Genomic DNA, 22,363 nt, shown 5'->3' on the forward strand with positions numbered 1-22,363 from the left:
CAACCACTTCTGAAGAGCTTTGGAAAATATGCTATTTTGACAGTTGAGCAAGTTTCTCAGCCTGCCCCCCTGCATTAGAACATTGAGGGCCTAGAGTTTTTGTTGTTTTTTTAGTATTTTTGAAAAGCTTCCATGTCTTTTACTCCTAGATGGCAGTGTTTTTGCTAATTTGACTGTCTAAAACACTGTGAATCTCTACGTATTTGATTCCAGTCTACTCTGTGTGCTCAAAGTCAAGTTGTGCCCACAATTCTTTTCTAGACATGCTCCTCTCTCACTTTTGATTTAATTACTGCCACTAACCACACATGTCAGACTAATGTGGGACCATGCCTTCAAGCTTCATGTCCTTTTTACGAGGTGAAAAAGGCATACTGCAGGCTCTCAGTTTCCTTAGTCTCAGGTCTCTTTTATACTATTAAAAATTACTAAGGGGTCCAAAGAGCTTCCCTTAGAAAACTCTAGAAAGTACAAGAATACACAAGCACCTAATTCCATTAGCTATCAGGGCAATGATGTAATCACATGTTATGTAACATTTTGGAAAACTCAATGCCATTGAAAAATAAGAGTGATAAAGACAATGTCTTAGTATTATTATGAAAAGAATCTTGACCACATGAGCCCCAAAAGTACCTTGGGAATTCCTAGGGCTCACCAAACCACATTTTGAGAATTATTGGTCTACTAAGACACCTTTTCCTTTCAGAGGTTCTAACTATATTTTTTCTATAGCCATACCCTTGACTTTCCAACAAGTAACACAAATCTAAACATACTATCTCTTTATCTTTGTATCTCTGTCATCTTTAAGAGCTCCATCTATGATTAATAGAACTTTATAATTTAATACATAAAATAATGCTATACTTGAAAATTTTTCAATAAGGTACAGTGATTATCTATAGTACTAACTTGTCTTAGCTTCATATGTAAAACAGCACATCTAAACATCAACAAGAAGCAGAACTTTGAAAAACCTTACAGAGATGGAGAGACAAAAATTAGAGTTCATGACTCACCAAGCAAGATGGCCATAATAGAACCCCAACAGTTTGGTTGGAACTCTGAGGGGTTATACCCAAAAATAAGAATAAACCAGGGACTTAAACTCAACCTGGAATCACCTCACCCTTAATTGAATTAAGGTCACATGGGAGCCCTTACCAGTGTGGTTGGAGTGTCATCCCATAACCAAAAGGTTGCGGGTCAATTCCCAGTCAGGGCATATACCTAGCTTGTGAGTTCTATCTCCAGTCAGGGCACAGGTACATGTGACCCGTCAGGGCGCCAATCTCTGGTCCAGGCACGTACGGGAGGCAACCAATTGATGCTTCTCTATGGCACCAATGCTTCCCTCTCTCCATTCCTCTCTGTCTCTCTACAAGCAACGGGAAAAGAAAAAGTCCTCAGGTAATGATTAAAAAAAGAAAGAAAAAGATGACATGGGAGTGTTCATTCCCCTAGCCTAGCTGCCTGCTATAGTGAAGTAAATCTTCTTCTCCAGGAGAATATAATCATATTCAGAGCCTCAGAGTATTTCTACAGTTTTGCAAAACAATGTCAGTCACTCAAATATTCACGATCAGAAGGCACAGTGTAACCAAAAACTAAGAGAAAGAATGTAAAATAGCAAGAAATGAATAGGCTACCCAGACAGACTCTAAAGAAACTAAGGTGTGTATGTGTAAAGAATGAAATTACAAGATTTCAACAGAGAATTAGAAACTATAAAAAAAAGAACCAAATGTAAATTCTAAGCTGAAATATAAAATAGATGATATGAAATACTCACCAGATTAGGTAAATAGTAAAACAGCCATAGCTAACGAGACAAATTATTCTACTAAAATTTTTATTAGGATTATATTATACTAAATCTAAATCAATGTGTGGAGAATTGACATTTGACAATACTGAGCCTTCTAGTCTGAAAACTGGACATATCTCTCCATTTCTTTACGTTTCCTTTCTCTTAATAATGTTTTGTAGAATTCAGTGTACAGGTCTTCCATAACTTGTATCAAATTTACACCAAAGTAGCTCATTTTTTAAAAAATAATTCATTTGTTTTTATTTATTTTTTTAGAGAGAGGGAAAAGAAGAGAAGGCGAGAAACATCACTGTGTGATTGCCTCTCACTTGCGCCCCCAACTGGGGACCTGACTTGCAACCTAGTCATGTGCCCTGACTGGGAATCGAACCAGTGACACTTGGCTCACATGCCGACGCTCAATCCACTGAGCCACAGCAGCCAGGGCAGTAGCTCATATTTTTGATGCAACTATAAATTGTATTGAATTTTAATTTCAATATGTTTCTAGTATATAGAAATGCAACTGATGTTAGTATATTGACCTTGTATACTGTAACCGTGTTAAACTCAATTAGTTTTAGATATTTTATACATCCCATAGGGGTTATCTGTAGTTGAATATGTCATCTATGAAGACTTTTTTACTTCTTCATTTGTAATCTAGAAGTCTTTTCTTTCTTTTTCTTGCCTGATTGTCTTAGCTTGAAACTCCAGTATGTTTATTAGAAGTTAGCATTCTTATTTTGACTCTTAGGGAAAAGAATTAAATCTTTCACCATAAAGTATGATGTTAACTCCAGGTTTTTCTTAAGATGCTTTTTATCAGCTGGAGGAAGTTGTTTTTTATTCTCACTTTGCTGAGTTTTTATCAGAAATGCTGGATTTTGTCAAATGCTTTGTATTACAACTGAGATGGTCATATAGTTCTCAAGTTAAGTCTGTTAATATAGTGAATTACATTACTTTTCTAATGTTAGCTCAAATTTTCAAGATAAACCTCGCTAAGTCAGATGTATTGGACTGGCCAAAGAGTTGGGTTTTTTTTTTCCCCATAAGATGGCTCTAGTAGGGCTTAGTTGTCTTTAACTTCATTCAAAATAATTTTGTTAGATTATACTGTGATAGCTACCATATCAACATGCATTAAAAAAAGACTTGGGGGAAAATGGGGGAAAAATGCAGGGTTTAAGAAGCTTAACTAGTAGGTACAAAATAGACAGGGGGATGTTAAGAATAGCACAGGAAATGGAGAAGCCGAAGACCTTATATGTACAACCCATGAACATGAACTGAAGGGGGATTGCTGGAAGGAAGTGGGGTACCCAATGGAGGAGGGTAAAGGGGGAAAATTGGGACAACTGTAATAGCATAATGAATATATACTTAGAAAACATCAAAATTGGTTAATTTTTGTGTGGCCATTTTAATATTGAAGATGGAAGAAAATATGCAATATTTTCAGCATGTTATGCTTTATTATTTCAAGAAAGGTAAAAACACAACTGAAACTCAAAAAAAATTTTGTGCAGTGTATGGAGAAGGTGCTGTGACTGATCGAACACATCAAAAGTGGTTTGCGAAGTTTTGTGCTGGAGATTTCTCGCTGGAAATTGCTCCATGGTTGGTTAGACCAGTTGAAGTCGATAGTAATCAAATCGAGACATTAATTGAGAATAATCAACTTTATGCCATGTGGAAAATAACCAACATACTCAAAATATCCAGATCAATAAAATTATTGGTGAAAATGAAAACTGTGTTTTACTTTACAGAAAAAAAAAACAAAACATGCAGACGTTTTGACCAACCCAGTATTATCCTTACACATACTTGGATTTAAATTGCTAAAATTTTGTTTAGAACTTTGGCATGTGTTTATGATGAATATTGGTGCACAGTTTTTTTGGTATCAGGGTAATGCTGGCCTCCAAAAGTGAGTTGGCAATTTTCCCATTTTCTGGAAGCATTTGTTGAGAATTAAGATTCTTTGTCCTTTAACATGAAAGAATTCAAGTGTAGCCATTCAGGTTTGGCATTTTGTCAGCAGTATCTATAGTGATTGATGTTACTTCTCTCATTCCTGACATTGAAAAAAAATTATTTTTAATCAGTGTGGCTAAAGGTTTATCACTTTCATTGCTATAAAAGAATTAGCTTCTAATTTCACTTATTTTCTCATTAATTGTTTTATATTGCATTGATTTCTTCTGTGACCTTTATCCTTACATTTGCTTATTTTGTTTCACTTACTATTATTTTTCAGGAACAAGATGGGAGCTGAAGTAATTTCTAATATAGAAATTATAGACATTTAATGACAGAAATTTCCCTTTAGGTAATTGTTTTAGCTGATTCCCACAAATTTTGATTATTTGCATTTAGCTCAATATATTTTCAAATTTCTTATTTTTATATTAAAACTATTTCTTTATATTTATAGTGGATTTCTCAGATTTAGTATATAGGATAAGAAAACTCAATCTAATAATAAAGGCAACTGACAATTTATACTTAATTATCAATATTGCTGTTTAAGTCCACCATCTTACTGTTTATTTTCTATTTGTCCTGATTTTTGTTCCCCTTTTTTTCCCTTCTTTTGGATTATTTATGTCTACATTTTACAGTTTTAACTGCTTTTCTTTTTGTGGTTGCTTTAGGGCTTACATTTTACATTCTTATCCCAGACTAGTTTCAGGAAATACACTGCTTCCCGGTACAGGAACCTTAAAGTAGCATACCTTCATTTCCTCTTCCCATCCTTGATATTGTCATCAGACATTTCACTTTACATATATCAACCACACAATACCTTATCATTTTTGCTGTATATAGTCAGTTATCCTTTAAAGATAATTTAAAATAGAAAAAGTCTTACATTTGTTCACATAAGTACCATCTTTAGTGCTCTCCATTCATTTGAATAAAAGCAGACTCCTATCTGGTACCATTTTTCTTCTGAATAAAGGCATTCTTTTAACGTTTCCTGTAGCCCAGGCTGCTTGTGATGAACTCTTTCAGTCTCTATAGGTAACTCTGAAAAAGTTTTTATTTCATTTTAATTTTTAAAAGATATTTTTGCTAGGTATAGAATTCTAAGTTGGGTGTTTTCTTATGGTACCTTAAAGAGGTCACTCACTGTCTCTGACATCTTTGTTCCTGTGTCTTTTCACTTTGGCTGCCTAAGAATTTCTGTTTGTCTCTGGAATTTAAAAACTTGATTATGATGTACTTTGGTATAATTTTTTTATTTCTTGTGCTTGGGGTTCATTGAGCTTCTTGGATCTCACTTCTTTTCCTCCCTCAGGGATCACGGTTCTGTACCAAGTGATGTCCACTATTTGAAAACTGTTTCACAATATTTGTCTCTTTTAATAATTTCATATGGATATACCCAACCCCTATTGTTCCATCTTGGCCAGAGGCAAAAGTTTAATTCCAGGTTTCCCATTTTTACCAAAAATTTTATTTATTTATTCATTTATTTACTTAGCTTTTAAATTCTGACAAAAAATATTTCATCCATACACATAGTTACTAAAATTGCTTTATTTATCCCTCCTCTTTTAATATACATCAAGTGCATGTACAGAAAAAGGCAACGGGAAAATATTAATGAATTTAAATAAAACATGTAAGCAAAACACACTTAAATGTTTTCTAAACCTGCTTGATAATGATATATAAGGAAACTTGTTACAAGTCATAATGCTTCCATAATCTGCCAGGAAAGAGATCACAGCAGCACCCCTTTATGCTTTAATACAAATGTATTCTCTGAGCCACACTAGGAAAAAGTAGTACTTGTTTTTATTTCTTAATGTAGTTCTCAGTATGTTTACACTTACTAAAAATATCCTTAACATTTTCCATTGCTTTGGAAAACCATACAGTTAGTAAGTTAGCTCAATTTCTTTTTTATTTTGGTTTTTTCATCTCAGAAGGCAAAACTGGACAGGAATACCATATGCAAGATACATAGTTTAAATCTTCGGGACAGGAGACTAGAAGAAGGTAAACAAGCCAATAACCCGCCTAATGTTATATGACTAATTATAAGACTCCAGATCACTAAGGTAGATGTACACATCCACCTGGTGTCAAAATCATAGATTCTTTTGACAATTAACCTTTCTAAATATTATGGTGAGGTCAGTAATATAAAAATATTAAATACAGCACACAAAGAATTAGAGAAAGTTAATGATATAAACCACACACACAAAAAAAATCTACACTTCTCATTTGGGAGAAAAATAATGGCAACAATACAGTAATATTTAGTCTCTAATATGAAATTTTCCCTGATTATAAATTAAATCATGTTGGCTGAAACTTTAAAGTTTAATTTCACTTGTTATTAATTCATGAGATAATTAGCAGATGTGCAGCTCTGGTCAAATCTTTCAAATCCTTAAGTTTTCATAGGTAAAGTGAAGTTAGTTTAAAAAAATACCAATCAAGAGTTGAGATTTGTCAGAAGTACAATACAATAACATAAATGCAATAGATATAATCTGTGAAATTCAAAATTCCAAAAATTGTCTTATCAAATGTACAAGTAATAAATAGTAGTCATACTTTATCAAGTTACAAAATAATTACTAACGAACCTTGTGTTTTATTAGCCAATTGCTTTGAAAAACCAACTGCTATTTTAAAATTACTTTCTCCATAAAAATAGAATGAATATCAAACTCTTTAATCCTCAAATATCCAAAAAAAATTTGGAAGGCAATTGTCAATCAAAATATATATGTTAAAAAAACATCTGTAATCTTTTTTTTGCACAACTTTCTTTCGAAAAAGGGCACTTAGTGTGTACCTAAAGCTTTCAGAAAATAAAGACCCTATTGACATTCCTATTAGGCAATTGTACAGCTTTTAATATAAAAAATATAAATATTTTTGACAGAGAAAATGAAATAGTGGTTGGTGTAAAATTCCATCACCCTTTCACTTAAGAACATTATCTCAGAGGCCATGAGAACAATACTGATTCCATGTAGTTCTGTGTTGCCAGAAACTTCCCAAATTTCAAAACTCTACGGTATTCAGTGAAATTTCAGAAGTGGGCCCGTAGTCTTTTGTTTTCTTCTCGTAGTCTTTCAATTTCAGCCACTAAACCTTCATTCACTGAGTATCTTTCCAATAAAGAATGCATTTCATTCTAGAAAAAGACAAAAATGCTTTTTAAATTACTGGCATTTCAATTTATGTGGCCAGTTTTACATACTGTCAGCTATCATTTTAGCTAGGTTTGATCACCTAGCTAAATGGTATGCCCCAGCCTTGACCGCTCTTACTACTTTGTTCATATAAATGAAAGACCACTAGTGAAACTTCCATATTTTGAAGGCTTACACTTGCACATTTGGGAAGCTTTCTGCTTACTTATTGAAAAGAAAAAAAGTTGCCTTAACTATCAAAAGTTAAAAAGAAGGGTGACTAGTTAAAAACTATTTTACTTATTAAATTTCTAAAACTCCCTTTGCATTTATCATAGCAACCACATATAACTAAGGAAAAAATATGTCACCTTTTAATGGATTTTGCAGACCCACAACTCTACACTCACTTAAAATAAAATTTGTCATACATACCAGCTGCATATGAAACTGTTTAATCATCTCCACTTGCAAGTTCACAATATCCCTATGACATGCTTCTCTAGGGAAGAATATAAAATACTCGTTAGAATTGTAACAGTTTTACCAATTCTACATCATTCAAGAAACTAGTTAAGCGTTCTCATTTTTAAAATCATTTGATGTTAACGATGATCATTACAATAATAAAAATACCAATGTACTTAGCATTTATTGACTGTGTGCTAGGTACCATTTCTTGTACTTCATTTAATCTTCATAAATAGGTACAATTATTACCTCCATTTTACTAATAAAGTAACTGAGCCACAGAGCAGTTACAACTTCTGCAAAGTCACACAACCGGTAAGTAGCAGAGCTAGGACATAAACCTAGGCTATCTACCGCCTCTGTTCTACACTACATTCCTTATTATAGAAATTATCATTAAGGAAAGACACAGGTTTATATTGCAATGGAATACAGATAATTTACTAGGTTATAATGTTTGAACTATTATTGATATTTTAACTATTAAAAAAATACTTCCAGTAAAATAGAATGGGGTTATTTGAGTGGTTATAACATAGCTTAATAAAATGCAATTAATTCGTGCTTACAGGAGAATACATGAAAATTATGAAGTATAATAATAAAAGAAACAGTCACCCACCATACAACTTCTAAGCTAGAACATTACCAAAATCATAGACACTTACTGTATGCTTCTTTACAAACAAAAACAAACTAAGCAAACAACTAGAACAGAAACAGAATCATAGGTATGGGAATCATTTGGATGGTTATCAGCTGGGAGGGGGAGGGGGAAGAAATGGCAAAAATGGTGTAGGGATTAAGAAGCATAATTTGTTGGTACAAAATAGACAGGGGGAAATTAAGAGTAATATAGGAAAGGGTGAAGCCAAAGAACTTGTATGCACGACCCATGGACATGAACTAAGGGGAATGGGGTTGCTGGGGGAAAGGGGGTACCGAACAGAGGGGAGCAAAGGGGGGAAAAATTGGAACTGCTATAACAACATAATCAATAAAATAAACTTAAAAAAAAAGATCTCATGTTAAGTGTTCTTGCCACAACAGGAAGAAAGGGAGGGAAGGAGGGAGGGAAGGAGGGAGAGAGGAAGAAGGAAGGAAGGAGGAAGAAAATACTAGGACTTAGGGAAAGAGGATTGGAGCAGACACTCAAAACATATGCAACTTTATAGCCAAGTAAAAACAATTAAATCTCAATAAAAATTAACAATAAAGACTTCACTTTAAAAAAGTGATTGTCACTTGATAAAAGGGGAAAAAAGGCAGAATCAAGCATGGAGGAATAATAAAATGCCCCCAAATGGGGGAATAATCACAAAATAAGTCCTTCCTCACAGAGTGCAGAGCCAAACCAGGTTAAGAGAAAGGGAACAGAAAGAGATAAACACTGACGTGTGGTCTGCTGCCTTCAGCAGTGTTCATGTACTTTGCTTTGGCTGCGATTACGTGAACCAACAAATCTGCTCATCATATTGTCATCACTGCCCTATTTACCATCACAAATGAACTAACAAACACTGAAGAAACACACATCACAGCAGGACACATGGGACGCACCCCAATCAAACTATAAGGATTTTGTGGGCAGACCATTCACTTTTTTATCTTTAGTATCTGGTACATACACCAGACACTTTGTAAATGTCATAATGTTAATTTTTCTTTTAAAATGTTTATGTTAACATTTTTACATTAAAAGAAACATGAACCAACAAAAATTGCACATCTTCTCCAACATTCTTGCTCATAATAACCCAAATCTGAGCTAGAATACTAACTATAAGTAAGAAAAAAAAACATAAAAGACTAATAACTGAAAATAGCTTGCAAAATATATTGAGATGATAGGTAAAAGGAAGTAGCATTCTAGAATGCATTCTAACAAAATTCAAAGAATGAGAAGAATAAATCCATGCAAAAAAATTTTAAATTATTTACATTCTAAGGCATTCTATTTGAAAAAATTCAGAATTCCTTTTAAAAATATTTTTCTCTACTACATTGCTGCACATAGCATACTTAACAGGTCATCTATGAACACTGTATGTAAGAATCCTTTTTGAGCTTACCAGAATCTGTCCACATTTTGATGATTAAAAATAAAAATACCCACAATGGCAGCATGCCTGACAGACTGCCCTGTCAAGTTATCTAATAACCCTAGGTAAATATGCCTCTCCCTGGCTGATAGTCAATAAAGTCAGTACATCAAAATCAGTAAAACTCATCATGTTTTGTATGGTTTTATGGACACCAGAGCCCAGGCACAAGTAGTAACCAACATTAGTTATAGTTCCGGTTTTAACCTAATAAGAAAAAAATCAGTTATGGCCCAGATAGAAGGACTAATTTCTCAATTACTACCTGAAGTCATCCAACGTTTCCTGTATCATGTTCTGAATGAAATGGATTTGAACGGACGTCAGTGGTGCATTTGGCCGATTGTTTCCAATAGTATCAGCTATTTTTTCTGATAGTGAACTGGCAACTCCAGCAGTGACAGAGGACGCTAACTTTGGATCTAAAATAAAAAATGGAGAAAATATTAAGAGTCAACTTAGACTCAAAGACATCAAACATTTCTAAATAAGATTTGGCATGAGAAAACTTGAAAACTGGTAAAGAACAGTGTTCTTGTGACATTTAGAAAAATTCACTGTTTGGAATACAAATCTTACAAACTTTCTATGACATTATTTCTAATAGTCATTTATCTCTATATATAAACTGCCAACAGTCTAATTCAGCAACATATGACAGAGGGATTGATCTTGAAGAATCCCTGAACTATATCCTCTTATAAAACATGAATGTGATAAGCTGCAGCACAAACTAGATAAACCAAGACTATTAAAAACAAACAGAAGGAACTTAGGAGGAGAGCAGGGCTATAGGCAAAGCCCCAGAGTGTAAGCTAATGCAATCTATCCACAGGAACCTTAGGGTAAAATATAGGCATCGATATGAAAGAGTTGCTTCCATACAAAGAGTTGTTTTGTTTGGATAACTCTTATAGCTGCACCTAATATCCCTTTAAATGTGATCAGGAACTCTACGAACAGGGCTTTAATATGGGGGAAAGTACACTAATAGAAAATAATATGGAATGTCAACTATAATTAACAAATTAAAACATAACATAAAAAAAAACAAATACAGTTGGGAAGGATATCTTTGCAAATAAATCTTCATTTTAATTTTTTATAAAAGACAATTTTAGGTAATTGACCGATTTTCAAAGGGTATTACAGTATATTCCTATCTTTACCATTTCAGATCAAGACACGTATAAAATAGATTAAAAGTGAAATTCATACCAAGAGTGTCAAATAAATGTGGTTATATTTAACCATTTATATACAGTGTTCCCTCACGTATCGTGGGTATTACGTTTTAGACCCCCCCCCCACAAAGTAGGAACCTTACATTTATTCTACACTCTTAAAACCTACATAACTTTAGCGAAAAATCCACGATAAATAATTAAATATAATATTTTTAAAAACCCCGCGATACAGTGAGGCCACGGTAAGTGAACCGCGATATAGAGGGACTACTGTGCATTTTATTGTCTTCTAATATGGGAGTCACGCGAGGAAGATGTCATAAATCTTTCTTTTCCGGGGCGCACACAAACACGGTCCCCCACTACCACACATAATACGGCCGGGTTTCCCACATTTGGGGAAATCTTAGGGGTCAGCACACCCGGAGAGCAATGGATAAGCCTCGCCCTGGGAAAACCACCTGTGATCATGGTATCTCCCCTGCCGGGTAAGTACAGATGTCAGAAATTCTGAACTCCTTAAACATTTAAAATTTTCAGTCTGTGATCACTCCATTTATTTATCCTTTCAAGTTAAATAGTGGGATTTTTCAACTTAACACTTTCAAACGTTATGAAGTTTTATGTACTTACTTGAAGTTGAGGATCCATTGATTGTGGGTTCATATAGTAACTGGGCTTCATTTTCTTTTTCTGGCTTTTCAAATTTCTCAGGACTTCTTGTTTGGTTAGATGATGGAGAGGTATTTAGATGTCCAGTTTCAGCACTGGGGATCAACTTCGCAAATTTCACATTTAATATAAACAATTTATATATAAATTCTAGTTTTACCCATATCACCCACATCACCCACATAATTTGTACTCACTTTCTCTTTTTACCCAGGATGGGTCAGGTAAAGGAAGGATAGAGAGGGGAATAGAAAGAGAAAATAATTGCTAAGACTAGTGGCAAAATAAATCTAGTTTACTAATCAAAAACAATGTCAATGATAATATGATGAAGAAAAGTAACACTTACTAAGCATCTGGCTATTGAATATCATTTAAAATAATTATCACAGGCAAAAAAAAAAAAAAAAAGAAAAAAATTCCCCAAACTCTCACATGATATAACTAATGAAAAATATTTGAAAAATAAATCAAAAGACATTTTTGTCCTTCTTGAATTACGGCACCTTTTCAATATCATCCTTAAAATTCTATTTGCTCTAAGATGTAAGGTAAATGACTTAACCACCAACGTGGTGCAATGGAAATACCTTCTAAAAAAATCAGGTATTAAAAATATTCTTACACAGACAGCTAAATCAAGTTGCTTGTCTTATTAAAAAATAATGAAAGTGTAAGTTTACATTTGCTGTTACTTCCATCATATCCAGAGATATTTCAAACGTGTATTTTAGTTTTTAACATGTGACATCAAGACTGAAGAGTATTTTTCTAGCTACTAAGTGCACAGCACCGTCAATAGCCAGGACACAGGCGGTGGCAGCTGTGCGCTTGCCAGTGATGAACGTCACCATTACGCTTGCTAGCGACGAACTCACAGTGAAGTCAGTCTCACTTTCAGAGATACCTGTTTGAAGGAGTCTTTGGGTTCCTGTTTTCCCGGATACATTTTTTTAGGTACAGCTGTCAGATCATGATGTTCGTTTTCTTCTTTCCCTGGAGATCCCATAAAGACATTAAGAGGACTAGAATGCAATACTGAAGTTCCTGAAGCTCCTGGATTTTTCCTCGGAGGAAACACGGAGTTGAATTGTGTTAAAAAATCAAGGCCTGAAAAAGAGGAGAAAAAAACTGCACTTGCATATGATGTTTCCAACGGTGGATATTTAACAAACGCACTAACATGACAGACAGGTTAACAGGGTAGGAAGACAAGGGATTCAGACTCAGAAGTCAGGTTCATTTGTCAGCTCTGGCCCTTATTTGAAGTGCATTCTTAGGCAAAAGTCGTAAAACTCTCTGACGGCTTCCTGACCTGTAAATGTGAATTATGATACCCATTTCGTGAGTCGTGAGGCTTAAAAGAGATAGTATATGTAAAACTCCTTTGAAAACTGCAAAACACAATGAGTGTTTTAGTCAGCCAGTGTTTGAGAAATGGAAATTGTTCATTTGGCTCACACCTGTGATGTATCTTGGCAGGCAGCCTCTAAGAAGGCTTCTAACGATTCCTGAGGTCTGGATTCCATGCCCGTGTGTAATCCCCTCCCGTGGAATGTGGGTTGGACCTAGAAACTTGCTTCTAACAAAGAGGATGTGGCAAAGTGGATGTCACTTTGAAGGTGAGGTTACAAGCGCACTGTGGCCTCCATCTCGAGTGCCCCACATTCACAGGAATGAGCTTGGCAGCAGGTCTTTGCCCATTAAGCCCAGAAGACTGCTGCCCTGTTGATACCCAGATTAAAGCACCAGGAGGAACCCAAAGCCAAAGGCACTCAGCTAAGCCTTGCTCCGATCCTTAACCCACAATTACGAGATTATAAATGTCCTTTTAAAATTCAAAATGTTGGGGTGATCTGTTGCACAGCAATAGATAACAATTCACTTAAAATTTTCATAAAAATACTTCTCAGTAGCTCTTACCATCTCCTTTGCCTACAGACTCATCGCCTCCCTTGTTAACCACAGCATCTAGGAAAAAAATCAGAAAATCAAATTTAAAAGGGTAGTGAAGAAGCCACCATAGCAATTTAGACTTCCTAGTCATTCCTCAGTGTTCAGAGACTAATGATTTCATGAAGAAAAATCTAAGTAAAAGCTATCACTCACGTAAACTTCCCTTTTCATTCTTTTAGCTTCATGCATAGCAGTAAATAAGAAAAGATAATTTTATAATATAGTCATTTAATGAGACAGCAAAGTATACTAGAAAAAACACTGTAGTACAGTCCAGAGATCTACATTCAGTTCTGCCTATACCATTTAAGAGCTTTGTGACCTTGGACAAACATTTAATACAATTACGCTTCAGTTTCTGCATCTATGTAAGGGGAACAATGCCCTGACCATCTCACAAGATTGTTTTGAGAATCAACTGAAATAATGTAAAAATATTTTGCAAGCAATACAATACTATAAAAAAATGTAAGGTTTTATTAATATTTATTTCAACGGTAGAAATTTCAATACTATAATTTTACTCATTTACCAATTAACCAAAAATTGCTTAACTCCATTTTAACAAATAGAAAAATGGTCAAATTCACTAGAAATTCAACTGGCCAATAAGTTGATTACCATACATGATTATCATCCATCTATCCTATCCATCCAGCTATGAATCTACATGTGTGTGCATATATCTAGTAATTGCACAATACACATACACTTTTAGGAGTTATTAGTTTTTCCCTAACAAAAGCAGAAGTATTCTAATTTAAAATATGAAGAAATTGAGGCAAAACAGATTAAGCCTTTTACTAGCAGAGTTGCATCCTTGAGATTAAAACACAAATCTCTTGACAGTGAAACCAATACTAGATTTAATATCCATGTTTTCTTCTCATTAATAACGTAAAACTAAGAAATGAAGGGCATATAGCTCCTATTGTAGTCATATTTTTAAAAATAGCTAAAGTAATTAAAGAGGAATTTCTACCCTTTATTCATTTCTCTAGAAAACTATTAAAGAGGATTTCATTTATAACTCAAAACCCTCCAAAAAAACTCCTTCCCACATTCTTCAATTCAAGAGTTAACTCCAGGGGTTCTCATAAGTCAAAGGTCCCCACCCCCAACTGAGTACGGACTTCAAAAATTCTCAACTCTAGTCCAAGCCACCTTTCCTCCCTTCATCTGCGTCCTCTTTACGCAGTTTGACCTCTCTTTGTCCTGAAAGAAAGGGATCTTTCCCTCTTTCATTAGGTGGGAGATAAAGGAATCTGACCAGAAACTGAAGTATTTCCAGGCAGGGTCAGTCAGAAGACACTAAATAATTCTATACAATCATCTATGTATTGGTTCTGATTATGATTATGAAATCAATTGCAGAAAGCTTGGAAAACAGACAATTTTGAAATAAAAAATGAAATTTTATAAGATTGTAAGCTACTGCTGACATTTAAATTCATTCCAGTTTTTCACTATTATATATAAACAGTAAATATACAGATCTTTGTGAGCTTCTCTGAGGATTTTCTTAGGTTAACTTTACAGAAATGGAATTAACAGGCCAAAAACACGAGTATTTAAGCCTGCCAAACTGTCCTCTAGAAATTTACCCATATTGTTGATAACACTACTATTAACAGTGAAACTATTCCATTAAGGATGAACAGCAGGAGCACATCTACTAGGCATGTGTGTGTGTGTGTTTGTGTGTGTGTGTGTTTGTGTGTGTGTGTGTTTGTGTGTGTGTGTGTGATAGTTTCATACACGGTGTAAAAGACGAGGCCATGTATCACCAAGGTGTGTGTGTGTGCATGTGCGTGTGTGTGTGTGAGATAGTTTCACACATGGTGTAAAAGACAAGGCCATGAAAGATGAGGCCATGTATCACCAACCCATGTTTCTCCATGAAAACATTTAATAAATAACAATTCAGTATAATAATCCCTGAAACCTTGTTTTTAAGTTAGGAAGATATCTTTTATCTATCAATATCCCAGATTTTACAAAGATTTACTTAAAAGTACATACAAGATGGCCTATGGAAGCAAAGCTTCCTTTAAGAAATTTCTGTGAAAATTTTAATGCTAACTTGAAAGCTTTTTGCAAACTTCCCATGTGAAAATTATCAGCATATATTTTGGAATGCTAACATTTATCAGGGATTGAGAAAATTATCAAACTATCATGACCAGAGTTAAATTGGAGCTATTTCCCACATCTTTGGGCCAGAATAAAAATGTAATGACTACCAGCAAGAGAATGTGATCCTCTGATTTGAAGAAACTTACCATCTCTGATAGGTGAGAACATGTCACCTAAACTACTTGTTCTACTATCATCAAAACTGGAGAAATCCTGATTTTTTCCACTGTCTGTGCTGATGCTTCGAGGCAAACCTTATAGGAATTAGATATAAAAATGTCTTATTACATCTAAATAAATGTATCATCAGAAGCTAGGTTTTAAATATATAAAACTGAAAGCTACAAATGAACAAACAAGAGAAACAAACAAATAAAATACAACAGACACCACAACAGCACGGTGGTTACCAGAGGAGGGGGGAAGGGGCAGGAGATGGGGTAACAAAGGCCACAGGGAGTCAAGTATATGTGACTAAAGAAGACAGGACTTGGTGTGGTGGGCACACAATGCAATATACACACGATAATATTGTACACTTGAAACCTACATAATTTTATTAACCAATGTCACCCCAATAAAGTTAAGTTAAAAAGTAATTAATTAAAAAAGAATATATGATTTTGTCAATAAATAAAAATGTATTACCGTATTACTTGTAATATTACAACTGTGAGCATCAAGGGAAAAAAGCAGAATTTAACAATAGCTCAGTTAACCATCATTTTCATGGAATAAAGGGCTTCCCCCAAGTCAAATAACTTATTTACTAATACAATACCAGTGACCTTATTGTAGCCATCGTGACTGAAATTTTTCTAAAATAACGTATATATGTTGCTTCTGTCTTAAATACAATATTCTGAACATAACTTAGTTTTTTTACTGACTCAGTCGTAAGATTATCTACAAATGATAATCCTAAAAAGAGTCTGTAAAGCATGTACGGCACAGCGCCTAACAGAGCAGGATTCAAGTTATGTAAGTTCTTTTCCCAGCTTGCAGTGAACAGCTGTTTTTCCCTCTTCTGTCTTTTCTTTCACTAACAGTGGGAGCTTAACATTGCTCTCAGCATTATGAACCTCAGATGACTTCACTAACCTCACAATAGTTTACTAAGAAGAAAGAAACCAAATTCACAGAGAACACTATAGCAGTCAACAACAAAAGAGGCAGGCTGTTTCCTACCAAAGGTAAGTACTAGCAAAAAGTTCACGGAGGCTGTTTTCAATAACTAACTAAAGGACCCCTTCCATGGAAGCAACATGAACTTTTTTTGAAACTTTGGATTTACCGTACAAGAAGCTTAAAATAATAATAGTAATGATCATGATTGTGATGACAATATTAGTCACACCATAATTACTGAGCACCCACCATGCGCCAGGCACTTTTGATACATTTTCTCTGATTTTCACAATAACCCTAAAAGTTAAGTATTATCTGTGGAAGAGAAAAATGAGACTCAGAATGTTTAAGAAAATTGTCCACAGTCATCCTGGTAAGAAATGATAGGCCTGAGACTTAAACCTAATATACTCTCAGTGTTGCAGAGGAGGAAAAGTGTGTGTGCGTGTATTTCAGAGAGAAAGTTAGGAAGCAAATGTGGCCAAATTTATAAAACGGTGAATCTGCTAGATAGTGGGGCTCAGGAGTTCTTTGTACTATTACTGGAACTTTTCTGTAAGCTTGCAATTATTTCAAAATAAAGTTAACAAACAAAATTTCTAACTATGGGTGCAGAGCAAACATTCATTTTGACAGAAACTTTGCTAATCAGCCAAGAGTTGTTAATCAGTGACCCTGCAGACCCAAGTCTTTCATTCCCTAATTAATGCTGTCATGGTTAAACATGAGCCTCCTCATTAAAAACTAAATAAATAACAGAATTCAGAAAATTACCAGTAAATGAGAAAAAAATATTTATTTTAATTTTTGAAAATTATGCATGAAATTAATAATAAAATAAATTTTGAAAATAATGGCAATTTTCATATAGTTAATTCAACATTTTTGGCAAACATTACTTGAAATTATTTTCAAAAAGGATTTCTTCTTTCAAGTAGACAGCAATAGCATTTATTTCCAGTTCTTAAATAAGGACCTAATTATTTTTCTACATAACATTTTCTACATAAATTATTCCTGAGTAATAATTTTTATGTAAGAATGATGTAGTTATTCACAGAAAATTTATAGTGAATATACTTATTACTTTTAAAAAATACTACTCCACACTATGAACACTACCAAATTCAAGTTCTGCTCATACTAGGAAAAAGTAAACTCCGACTGAGAAGGCACCAACAAACATTTTTGTCCAAGTCTAGTACTTGTCCTAAAATTTAAAAAAGACATGGATGGATATATTCATTTCTAGACTTTTAAAAATATCTGTTCCAAGTTGACAGCTTAGCATACCTCTAAAAATAAAAACCAGAAGGTTTTCAGGAACTTAGGGCATATGATCTTTACGTAGGCAAAGAATATATTCTACATTAAGTATGGGGAAGCTTATCATCATATTATACCTTCACAATATCTAAACAAATTCCTCTTTAAGAAATGCTTCATCAATATGATTATCAGAACAGAAAAAAATTATTTAAAATTGCAACATTTTCACTTATTTTTATTTAACAGATAGTATGCTGCTCAATATTGCCAGGCACTATTTAATACTTAAATACATTTATTTCATCACTTACTTTTCATTCTGAAATATGACATAAAAGGAGCCAATAATAGCTTAAAAAAAAGATCATATCATGACACCATCAAAGTTCATTCTGTACTGATTAATCTGAAGACACAATGGAAAGTCATCCAGTCTAGTAGTTATTAAGAATGAATAATATCTGAGTTGACATTATTCCATTTTTTAAGATATTTTTTAAAACAGAAGCTCAGCTATAAAGACTAAGTATTTTTCTTTAATTAAAAAGAATGTATAGCTGAAGTTAAATTCCTCACTTCTTCAATGACACCTAATAATTTTACCTAAATACTCAAGTGAATTTGAGTTCTAGGTTCTTGAAGAATGTGCAATTATATATATTGGGGCAGGGGGCGGGGGACCACACCAAACACTACGTATAAGCAACACCCACCTGCTTTGTCTTGAGCAGTAGCGGCTCCTTTCCCCACCGCTGCTGTCATGGGCTGTGGTAGAACTGTGGCAACGGAAGTGGCTTCTCTGACAGTTCCAGAACTCTGCACGCCACCACCAGTAGTGCTCACATTAATGGTTCGTTTGTTCACAGCTGAGGGCTTATTTGAAGAGCCTTTATTTAAACCTGACTGAAATGTAATGGAATATTTGAAAGGTCAGGTTTCTAATACTCCCTACTCTTATTAATATTTTATAAATCCCCTATTAGATTAAAAATATGTATATATTTTTCCTTACAACTTTTAAGTTTGCTGGTGAATCTCAGTTTCCCTCTGAACAAAAAAGCCTTTTAAAATATGAAGTGGGAAATATGAAAATTAAGTGTAAAATTAATAAAATAATTTTAAAACCAAGTACCCAACAGCTTTGTATTAAAATTATATTAAATGTTTTTATATAAAAATGACCATGAAGCAAAACTGCACTGTGCTTGATTGACAACATAAAATTTCTGAGCTAGATTTATTTAGTAAAATCAAAAATTCAGAAAGAAAATATTTTACCTTGGAAAGAGCAGTGGAGTACTGAAATACTATACATTGCACAGATGTCTTGTGAGCATTGATGGTTTTAACTGGTGATTTCAACATCCTTAAATCATACTGATAAATTTTCCCCCGGGAGGATCCAATAGCCAAAGTGGCTCCATCAGGCATGAAATCTACTGCAGTTAGAGGAGCGTCAGCTACTAAAGTTTTCACGAGCCTTTGGAAAGGAGAATAAGTATGTGTAGATATATTAAGTGTATACAGGTATGTAAGTATATGTGACATACAAACAACTGTATACCAAAACCAAACTTACTAAAGAGTTTGGCAAGTAACACATACATCTCAAAAATTTACTTAGCGCAGAAATTTAAAATTAGACCTGAGATATTTCCAGTGCAATAGCATATAAAAGAACAGAACACTCAATCCTATTTTTCTATTCACTTCTAACAGGTACACTCTACATCTTCTAGAAGCGGTACCTATTTCTTTGAGTAATTATTACTTTGGTAATGAATGTGACAGAATTCCTGGGTGCTACTCAACAGAAAAAAAAAAAACCTCTAGCCACAGAATTAAGGAGGCTCCTAATATCCCCTGTTCCATTTGTTGACCTGCTTAAGCCCCAAGAGGATTATGTATGACCTTTCACAGGGGAGCAGCTGGTACTTTGTTCTTGGTTGTGCATCTCTTGACCAAAAAGCTAACAGAACCCATCTGGCTTGATCCTCAGGAAGCTAATATCGAAATATGAATACTGATCTGCTGAAGCTGAGCTCTTTGCTGTATTGTCTGGTATAAGAAAGAAATGGTTTGCCAACTCAGGTCTCTAAATAAGTTCAAAAAAAAAAGAGTAGAAGAAGAAAAGAAAAAAAGGAACATGAAATAACTAACAGTAAACTTTAGTAAGGGCTACAGGATCTTTAGATACTGTTAGAAATCTTGAATATACCTGTAGCATTCTTGTAGCTTCTTCTTTTTTTTTTTTTAAAGCTAATAAAGCACACCTATAAGTCTAAGAGAGACAAGAAGGCACAGTAGACCCAGACACTTGGATTATGTACCCTTTAGCTCTAGATCAGAGGTTCCCAACTGAAGGCAGTTGGGATGTCACAACTGGGGAAGTGCTACTGGCATCTAGTGGGGAGTAGAGGCCAGGGTTGCTGCTGAATATCCCACAGTGCCCAGGACAGCCCTTCACAACCAATAATTATCAAGCCCAAAATGCTAATGTCAATAGTTTAGATGCCCTGCTACAGATACAGAATTAACTGTAAAGCAAATTAATCATATTGCTTTAAAAATACACATTTAGTTGTATTTTGAAAAATAATAATATGCATCCATCCTAAAATAAAAATGTGAAATATTAACAGGCTAGCCTTCAACATTCACAATCCAGAGGTACTCTAAAGACTACCCACGCCTCATCTATTTTTTTCTGTGCAGGAAGAAAAAGAAAAATATCTACTTTATCAGACATCAAGTACACAAATTTTAGAACTCTTGAACAGTAATCAGAGGCCTTTACAAATAACAAATACATCTGCTAATGAGGTAATTAACTGTTACTAAATTAAGAAATGTCACACTTACTTCTTACTTGAAGTGTCATAGAGAATGATTCTTTTATCCAAGCCTACGGTTACAAATAACAGTTCATTGACAGGAGAAAAACAGATGCCTGAAGCTGGAGCTTTATGTGTACTGTCAAAGTTATGGTATGGACTCTGATTATTCACGTCCCAGAGGGTTACTACTCCGTTATCCGAAACACTTCCCAGTAGCGATTTCTTAAATAAGGAGTACTTCAAATGCCGAATAGGCTATAAAAATAAGAATAAATTTTATGTAATTGCAAGCATTCATAAAAACATTTTTTTTTTTTTTAACTATATAAATGATGGCCAACCACAAACACAACATTCACACCAGATTTAGGACGTCTCTGTTTTAGAGTAACAGATTTCAAGCATAACACCATACGGTCATTTGGTGGGCTACATTTGTCATGATTTTACTAAGTTGGAGTATCGCTACCTCCACCTCCTTTTTTTTCCCAGAGGAAAAATATAATATAAGGAGATTAACATTAATTGATCAGGGTTAGAACATCCACCATAAATAAAAGGCCCAGTCACAGCCAAATAAGTATAAATAAGCAATATTTGCATTTTGTATATTTGAATCTGAGCATCTGATGTGCTGGCGATTCAACACATGAAGCATAATAAAAAATTAACCAAACCACAAAGGAGTTATTGTCAATACTCTAGACGGGACGGACGGCAGTGGAGGCACTTCAATCCCTTCTAGTTTTTGCTCTAGCTGAACCAAAATAAAGATCCAGTTTGAATAAACAGGTCTTGGATTAACACTAATTGAATTTTATCTACTTTTACTAAAATGTTGCTTTCAAACTTATGTTCATATTTACTGTGCTAAGAATTAAGTATGTTACATTTAAGCTCATTTTTTTCCCTGTGAAGGAACAGCAATGTAAGTATAAAAATTAAGTGCAACCCACAAGAGTGCGAAACTGGTTGTAAGACACCTTCAAAAAGTTAAGTCCCGAGTCAAGCAACGCATCAGGTTCTAGGAGGCAGCTATAAGCTTCACATTTCATCACATTTCATCCCAGATAGAACTATCACAGAACAAAAGTTAAAACTGAGAGTTTTTGTTTGCTCCATCTAGTTTAATCTTTTATACTCCAAAGGATTTTTTAAAGCACTGGCTTTTAGATATTAAAAACCATATTCTACTCACTCCTAAAATGTTTCAAAATAATATATATTAACCCTCCAAAATGAAAAATATTTAAGAATAACATAAAACAAAATCTATTTAAGGAACCAAAAGGAATATTTGTTACCAGACACATAGGTAAGATAATTACTACGGTCACCTATTAAATTTGACTCATTTACATACGGCTAAAGTACAAAGAGAAAATGTTGGTATATATTTTCCATCTTTGCGGAGGAAAAGTATATCCATCTGAATAGACAAATCCTTCCACTATCGATATTCAAAAAAAAATAAACTACATGGACCTTAACTATAAAAGACACAGAGCTTTTAGTGAATTATAATGCTTATAGTCATATATAAACCTATCAAAACACAAGGCAAAACATTAATATTTTAAAGAGTCCATATAGTTATGGTCCTTCATATAATCTAAATTTG

At 34.1% G+C, this 22,363-nt stretch overlaps 1 protein-coding gene and 1 non-coding gene across 2 annotated transcripts in view; both read right to left on the minus strand.

Annotated features, from left to right (window-relative positions):
* Positions 1-5,321: 5,321 nt before the first annotated feature.
* The window catches only part of NEDD1 (NEDD1 gamma-tubulin ring complex targeting factor), a 30,369-nt gene continuing 13,327 nt past the window's right edge, over positions 5,322-22,363 (minus strand). Inside the window, exons 6-15 of the mRNA XM_090272663.1 lie at positions 20,768-20,997; positions 19,184-19,385; positions 18,619-18,808; positions 15,655-15,762; positions 13,340-13,387; positions 12,312-12,526; positions 11,378-11,522; positions 9,823-9,979; positions 7,420-7,486; positions 5,322-6,986 (exon numbers count right to left, since the gene is read on the minus strand). Coding sequence (XP_090128789.1) covers positions 6,882-6,986; positions 7,420-7,486; positions 9,823-9,979; positions 11,378-11,522; positions 12,312-12,526; positions 13,340-13,387; positions 15,655-15,762; positions 18,619-18,808; positions 19,184-19,385; positions 20,768-20,997 — 1,467 coding nt within the window. The 3' untranslated portion in view covers positions 5,322-6,881. The remainder of the gene's footprint in view (positions 6,987-7,419; positions 7,487-9,822; positions 9,980-11,377; positions 11,523-12,311; positions 12,527-13,339; positions 13,388-15,654; positions 15,763-18,618; positions 18,809-19,183; positions 19,386-20,767; positions 20,998-22,363) is intronic.
* LOC150011215 (U1 spliceosomal RNA) lies at positions 11,079-11,240 on the minus strand. The gene has a single exon (XR_016511078.1). It is a non-coding gene; the product is annotated as a U1 spliceosomal RNA (small nuclear RNA).

This window comes from Furipterus horrens, unplaced genomic scaffold (assembly GCF_987537825.1).
Source record: "Furipterus horrens unplaced genomic scaffold, mFurHor1.1.pri manual_scaffold_4, whole genome shotgun sequence".
Taxonomy (NCBI): Eukaryota; Metazoa; Chordata; class Mammalia; order Chiroptera; family Furipteridae; genus Furipterus; species Furipterus horrens.